At 44.4% G+C, this 7744-nt stretch overlaps 1 protein-coding gene across 2 annotated transcripts in view; it reads right to left on the bottom strand.

Annotated features, from left to right (window-relative positions):
- The window catches only part of Arfgef2 (ARF guanine nucleotide exchange factor 2), an 82484-nt gene continuing 74740 nt past the window's right edge, over positions 1 to 7744 (bottom strand). For both annotated transcript variants that reach the window (XM_075963111.1, XM_075963112.1), the window contains exons 37-39: positions 6990 to 7128; positions 4306 to 4423; positions 1 to 3523 (exon numbers count right to left, since the gene is read on the bottom strand). In XM_075963111.1, coding sequence (XP_075819226.1) covers positions 3347 to 3523; positions 4306 to 4423; positions 6990 to 7128 — 434 coding nt within the window. In that variant the 3' untranslated portion in view covers positions 1 to 3346. The remainder of the gene's footprint in view (positions 3524 to 4305; positions 4424 to 6989; positions 7129 to 7744) is intronic.

Genomic DNA, 7744 nt, shown 5'->3' with positions numbered 1-7744 from the left:
TTTACTTTTTAAAACTTTATTGATTTTCCACCTGATCAAAGCATGGGGTATTTAATAGTATTATACATAATATTTTTACATAGAAAACTTTACATAGCATTTCATATTATATAATTCTGCTTTATTCTTTCAAAAATGTTTACATCCATTGGGCAAGGAATGCTTTTCATTAAATTATCAATATTAAATGCACTTAATCATTGTGTATAGATGAAATCAAAGTAGCTAGTAACTAACTTTTAGGCATTTTCAAAGAGGAAAAACATACATTTGCACATAAAGAAATGTTTGATGCAAATATGCAAGATAAAATTTTTTAAAAAATTAGAACACTGAGAAAACCCACACATTTGATGAGTGTCATTTTCTGAGAGCAAGGATTTTCAGATGGAGTCATTCTTTACGATGCTCAGCTTTGGTTTTTTTGTTTTGTTTTGATGCTTCCCAAACCACAAAGCTGCTAGTAGACAACTCCAGCTTCATGTGAGCTTTAGCTGTGTCTACCCTCCCACAGACAGTGAAACAGGGTTCAGGAGGATCCAGTGCCTACTGCCACCAGTATCCACTAGCACTGTAGCAACAAACACCTGAGTGGGGCGGCCACATCTGCATGTGCCAGCATGTTTTTTTAGAAGTAGAAAGACAAGTAAATACATAGCCATAATCACAAAAGAACAACAACAAAACTTTTTTTTGAAGGTGGTGTCTTTATAGTTTTTCTCATTTTTTTTTCACAAAAGTCACCTGTTGGAGGAAAGTGTTGTGTTTACAGATATCACTATACAACTTTCCTAATGTCTGCTTTAGTTATACAGGATGAGGGAAGGTGTGCTTGACTCTAGGGCGCACACCAGACATGCGCACACCAGACATGGCATCCCCACTCTGTTTGCTGCTCAGATGCCAAAGCTGGTGATTTTCTTAACAGAACCGCTTGGAACTGCAGCTTGGGAACAGAAACTTCTTCAGAGACCAACACTTAAAGCATTCTGATAAAGAAATAAGGCCTTGGAAGATAAGCTGCTCCGCCCTTCCTCCTCTGCTGCCCCTGGGCAGCATCTGCCTGTGAGGGTACACAGCTGTTCCCACTCTGCACTGATGTCCAGTGGGCTCAAGCTACATTTGCCATGACAAAGACTAGATTTGTTCATTACAAAGAATTTATACTGAATGGCTTGTTTCTGGAGGTCAGGGACACCACTGTCCACTGACAAGAAAAGTTACCCTGAATGGTTTTACACTGCTTTTAAAAGATCTATTGCTGTACAATTCAAATGCATCATTCAGAAAAATCAATCTTTTTACATAACAAAATGATAAAGAAATTCGAGCCCAGAAAAGTCAGTAAGAAAACACACTGACACACTCCCCACTCTGTAAGGGGCAAAAATTACAGAGGAGGCAGGGAACACTGGGGGCAAAGCGCTGGTGTAGATGGGTGGAATGTCACATGACAGGGGAGGAGAGCCACCAGTCAGGGACACAGCTCAGGCAGGATGTACCCACTGAACATAATGCATGTTCCCTGATTACATGTGTAGTACAAATACTGCAGGGACCACTGAGAGCTGAGGTCATGCTGAGTGGCAACACCAGGGAGGACATCTCAGGTGCAGGTTTGCGGTGCAGCAAAAGATGTAACAGATTCCAAGACACGTCAGTCACATGTGCTCACACCTGCACTTACGCCAACATTCTCCCACAATCCCGCCCTGCGAGGTCATGGCCCTCTCAGCTGATGTGTTAGGAATGATCTCAACCTGCTACTTTTTTCTTTGGTAGAGAAATTAAAATACTTTTTGGGAAATACAAGCATAAACACAAGTTCTGCTGGCCAAACTGAGCATGTGGCGAGGCTGTCAAAAACAAGAGAAAAAAACAGCAAAAGCACCAGGAATCCCTCTCTAAAAAGAAAAAAAGGGTCCAATTCCACAGACGCACTCCCAAGGGCTGACTAACTTCTAAGGCACCAGAGTTGACATAATACAACCCCAATTTGTAGGACTTGATGCAGGCAGAAGTCTGGATGTTTCCACTGCATTTCATGACATAGCTTAGTACTCAGTGCTGCCCCAGATGAACAGTGGGGGAGGGCAGACAAGGAATCGTGTGTTGTCTTTTTCATGGGCTCCAGATCGATTAAGCTTCCTCTAGCTTTGCTGCTGTGGGTGTTGGGAGCGCTCAGAATTCTCTCTATGAGGTTCTGGGCATGACACCATTACCAGTGTAAGGACCCCAGAATCTAATCTCGCCAAAGACGCCAGCTCCTGGCCCTAATTAACAGCTCTAGGTGCCACCCCGGCCATTGTCACAGTCCAGCTGTGCTGGCCCCACAGTAGCTCCAGTTCCACTCATGGCAGGGTGGGGGGCACTGGAGTGACCCTTATTATACTAAGTTACTGTCCCCTCCTCTGATGGTCCCTCTAACAGGGACGGCAAAGCAGCCACACTAACTGTCAGACACTGCTGAGAAAAAACTACAAAGGTTTACTCAAGGATAAACAAACTCTGGGTCAGGTGTTTCATTTTCATTACTATTTCATATTAGAGATTTCAGAGAGATGTGCAATGCATTCTGGAAAATTTATCTAGAAAATTTAACGGAACACTCACCCACAAATACTTCCAGGAAGGCTAACACCTTCATTAAACTCTTTTTTCCCTACAGACTTTGTCTCCCCACCTTACTAAAACAGGGAGCCATGAGGCACTACATTTTCTTCAAACCTTGCAAGCTCTTTACATCTACTAAGCTCTGCCTTTAATCAAATCTTCAATATAACTTTGTAAAATACTCTAGAAGTCACTCAGACAATAACAAAACATAAGAAATAACATTCTTTTCCCTACCTTTCTTAATCTAAATAGGCTGACCCAAAACTGACACAAACATTCAAACTTCTCTAATACATTCAAACAACAAAACACCCAGCGTACTTAGGCGGCAGTTAGCCTTACGAGGAATTTTATTAACACACTCTCCAATAAACACGAATCTATACAGTGATGTTCAGTACATCCAAGGAGAATGACTTCCTCCAACAAAACATTTATCGCCAGTCTTGGAACTCTGCGAGAAAACGGTGGTTTTCACAACGACAGATGTGATAGTTCTGTCAGCGAAACGGAACGACGGATGGAGAGCTGACTCTCCATCACTCTGTTACTGGTATGCAATGGGTTAATGAGACACCGTGAGCCTCTGCTGGGGACTCTGAGGAGGCCAATGTACAGGTCACCACTATCCAGGTCTGAACCCCAACAGGGTGGGTGGCTCCCTGTTTGCCAGCCAGGATGTCATGACGGATACTCTGCAGAACCATAGCAGTGACCGTGGGAGCCAGTGCTACCACGTTGATGACAGTGCTGCGGGCACTTGTGATGGCTCTTCTGGAATCCATATCTTATACACCAGGCCTATCCGCAGGAAGAACTTCCGGAGAACTGCTCGGAGCTCAGGGATCAGGTCAAACTGCATGATTTCACACAAGTAGGGGTAGTATACTGAAGCGTGTGCTTTGAACTTGCAGTGGGAAAGCAGAAAGCCAAGTTAGATATGGAACATTTCTTTGGTTTTGCACCAGTTTTCCAAAGGTATTTATCTCAGTCTAAACAACAATATTCAACAACACTGCTGCAGCTTTTTCTTATTATTAAAACTTTTAGCTGGGCGACGTGGCATATGACTAAAGCAGAAAGACTGCAGGTTCTGGGCCAGTCTGGGCTACACAGCAAGACCTCTCATGGCCAGGCAGTCGCAGCACACTCAAGAAAACGAGATCTGGGTGTGACTTAGTTGGTAGAGTGCTTGCCTAGCATGCATAGGGCCTTGAGTTCAATCCCGAACACCCCCAACATCACACAAATCAGTAAGTAAATAAATCTTTTTTTTTTTTGTCCTGGAACTCACTTTGTAAACCAGGCTGCCTCTGCCTCCTGAGTGCTAGGATTAAAGATGTGTGCCACCACTGGCCAGCTTGTAAATAAGTCTTATAATGCTGCAGAAGTAGAGGCAGAAGGATCAGGTGATCTTCAGCTCACAGGGAGTCCTGGGCTATATGAGGCCCTATCACAAAACACCCTCAACGAACCTGTCCATTTTAATGATACTGAATTTTAGTTATAATAGTCTTGCTTCCCCAACAGCCACACACATGGTTCACACTTCATCCTTTCTCAGCTGGGAAAGGCCCTGTCATCAGAAGACACCCACTTTCCTAACGAGCTGTCTGCACAGTCATCTCAACTGGAAGAAAAGCACCTACCCCGACCAGAGTCTGCAAGAGACATTAGCATTCACTGTACCTTTTCGTCATTAATTTTGAGGGTTTTGGTTAGGAGTAACAGCAGGAGATTCGTCCATGCTTCCCGATGGCTTTCAGAGTTCACAGTAGTGAAATAGGCAAGCGCTTCACTGCAAACCCTGGAATTAAGAGACAGGCATGTCAAGACAGTAGTTGGCATTTCATGTCCAGTGAAGAGTCAGATTCCTTCAGTGCCCTACTAAATACCTACACTGGCTATGCCAACCTGGGCAAACCACCAGGTCTTCATTTTTTCTGTCACATGAAAGCTTGGCTCTGGCAATGGCCAATGTGAAGCTTGGTCAGTCTGTAGCACATGAAGCACTGAGGACTTCTTCACTGTATATATTAACTGTCTCCCTTCTCACCCGTACCACGTGAAATTCCTCCAGACTTAAATGTTGTGCGGCAGCCCAGACAAGAGATGCTAGGAGCCTATGCTTTAGGCTTGATTTAATGACAAGGGTATGGAGAGAATAAGGCGGGAGAATTATGAGTTTAAACTAGCCAGTTTTCTGTGGTATATAGGGAGATTCTGTCCCAAGGAAGGGTGGGGAAGAACCATTGTAGCTCCTTTAATCAAATAATTCTTTCAGTCAAGACTTAGTGCTGGGGTTGGTGTAACACACCCCCAACATTTAGGAGGCAGAGGAAGGAGACCAGGAGTTCAAGGTCATCCTTGGCTACATGGTCAGTCTGAGGCAGCCTGGGCTACATGAGATCCCATTTCAAAAGATCAAACAAAAGTCTATTATAATATTCTCACTGTAAGACATCTGGAAAGGGTATAAAATTATTACTGTAAGAAAGGAACTCCATTGTTTTAAAGGACACACGAGAATATTTTATAGCTGATTTCTCCTCCTACATCTCTTTTTTTGGGTGTGTGTGTGTGTCCACATAATGCTAAGAAATGACCCTATGATGTCTACCACTGCACTATGTAGTCAGCCCCTCATCCCCAAATAGCTGCCAATATTTTATTATAGGAATATACCAAAATCAAAATATTGAAAATTGATACACCCACTTAACAGTTAAGAGCCACAGAATGATGTTTCTGTGTGCCGCTACTAGTTGTGTTGGAGACTGCCGCCTTAGTGCAGGGAGCCAATGATGTGTGTTACTGTAGATTTCAGAAGAGTAAAAGAAAACCTGGGAACTTGAGGTGCAGCTCAGTGGTAGAGAATGTACTTAGCCTGTCAAGGTCAAATTCACACCCCAGCATCAAAGAGAACTACGAAATATGAAGCTCAGCAGCCTTTTGGTAATGGCCAGGAAGTGGGTGGAAACTGGCCTGCAGTTTACATTGCTACACTTCTGTGTGTTGAACCTGCTAATTCTATGACCCTGTATCTTCCTGCAAAGAAGGAATGACAGGATGTCAGGGCTGACAGCAACTCCTTGGACCTCCTCACAGGAGAAACCTACCCACCTGAGTACCAGCCAGAGCCAGGACTTCCCTCAGTCTCAGCACTCAGAGGTCAGAGCACTTTTTACAGTTCAGGGAGGGGTTGGAATGCAGAGGAATAGCCCTGCCTACTCTGCTCAGGATTCTAGGATCTGAATGGATGAGGCAGAAGAAAGCCAATCACGGAGTGGTGTTGAGTAGGAATTTCTCTCCTACACTTTTGTATGTAATCCTGGCTGGCCTGCTACTCAAAGGGATCCACTTGCTTCTGTCTCCCAAGTTCAGGACAAAAAGTGTGTGCCACCACACCTGGCTTTTTTTTTAAATTTATTATGTATGCAGTGTTCTGTCTACACATATGCCTGCAGGCCAGAAGATGGCACCAGATCTCATCCTAGGTGGTTGTGAGCCACTAGGTGGTTTCTGGGAACTGAACTTGGGACCTCTGGAAGAGCAGCCAGGGCTCTTAACTGTTGGAAAATATTATTTTCAGGTGTGTGACTTTTGTTTACGCTGTATATGTTTAACTCTATGAAGCTGTGATTTTCTTTGCCTGTCTAAAACACCTGATGGTCTAATAAAGCGATGAATGGACAATAGTGAGGTAGAAGCAAGGACAGGCGGGGATTAGTGTTGTGATCTAGCTGCCCTCACAACCCCCCTCCACACAGCTGAACTTCCTTGTGGTCTATAATTGACAAGGATGTTTGTGTTCTTTCTGGCCGGTGGTTTTACATAGAAGTAGTAGAGGTATAAAAGGCTTTAGCTGGGGTAAAATAAAGGTTACTGTTTTTCCACCTGAAAAGAAGCTTCCGTGTCTTAATCCCAACAACCCCTCCCCCTCTGCAGCAGGCCAGCAGGCAGAGAGTAAAAATAGAAGGAGAAATCTGGGAGGAGAGGGAACTAGGAGCAAGAAAACAAGGAGAGGAGGACATCAGGGGCCAGCCACCCAGCTACACAGCAAACCACAGAGAAAGTAGTAAAGCAAGGTCTACAGAAATAGAGAAAGAGAAAAGCCCAGAGGTCAAAAAAGGTCAGGATAATTTAAGATAAGAAAAGCTGGCAAGAAACAAGCCCAGCTAAGGCCGCAAGTTTATAGCTAAGAATGAGCCTCCATGTGTGATTTATTTGGGAGCTGGGTGGTGGGCCCCTCAAAGAAAGTCAAAAGAGTAAAATACTCAAAACATTTAATCCCTGATCTATCGCTCTGGCCCTCTCCTATTCTTTTTAATTCACAGAATTATTAGGTAAAATTAATGGGAAAACAATCTTACGTTAAAAGTCGCTGCTGTATTTCACCCCAAGAATCCCTGCGGTCCTCGTCGACATACATTCTAAACAAGATCCTCAAACAACAGGCCAAGCTGCTGGTTTCTTGTTTGAGAAGATTGGGTTTGGACTTGCCCTTGAAGCCTAGAGAGACAAGGCAATCAGGTCAGCAGTACACATTACCAGCCTGGACAGTTGAGATGCCATGGGAGAGGTAGTCCTCTAGTTAAGCAAGAAACTGTGAGGCAGCTGGGTGGTGGTGGCGCAGGCCTTTAATCCCAGCACTCAGGAGGCAGAGGCAGGCGGATCTCTGTGAGTTCGAGACCAGCCTGGTCTACAAGAGCTAGTTCCAGGACAGGCTCCAAAACCACAGAGAAACCCTGTCTCAAAAAACCAAAAAAAAAAAAAAAAAAGAAACCGTGAGGCAAATGGTGGTGGTCATGACTCTCCAGCGTGACCTGTGCAGGTGCAGTGCTTCTTCCATTTAAGAATTTTAGCACTCATGCCAGGCGGTGGTGGAGCACACACCTTTAATCCCAGCACTTGGGAGGCAGAAGCCAGTGGATCTCTGTGAGTTTGAGGCCAGCTTGGTCTACAAGAACTAGTTCCAGGCTGGAGAGATGGCTCAGTGGTTAAGAGCATTGCCTGCTCTTCCAAAGGTCCTGAGTTCAATTCCCAGCAACCACATGGTGGCTCACAACCATCTGTAATGAGGTCTGGTGCCCTCTTCTGGGCTGCAGACATACATACAGACAGACTA

This window comes from Microtus pennsylvanicus, chromosome 2 (assembly GCF_037038515.1).
Source record: "Microtus pennsylvanicus isolate mMicPen1 chromosome 2, mMicPen1.hap1, whole genome shotgun sequence".
Classification (NCBI taxonomy): Eukaryota; Metazoa; Chordata; class Mammalia; order Rodentia; family Cricetidae; genus Microtus; species Microtus pennsylvanicus.
Note: the sequence above shows the minus strand (reverse complement) of the source record. Positions and strands in the feature narration are given on the sequence as shown.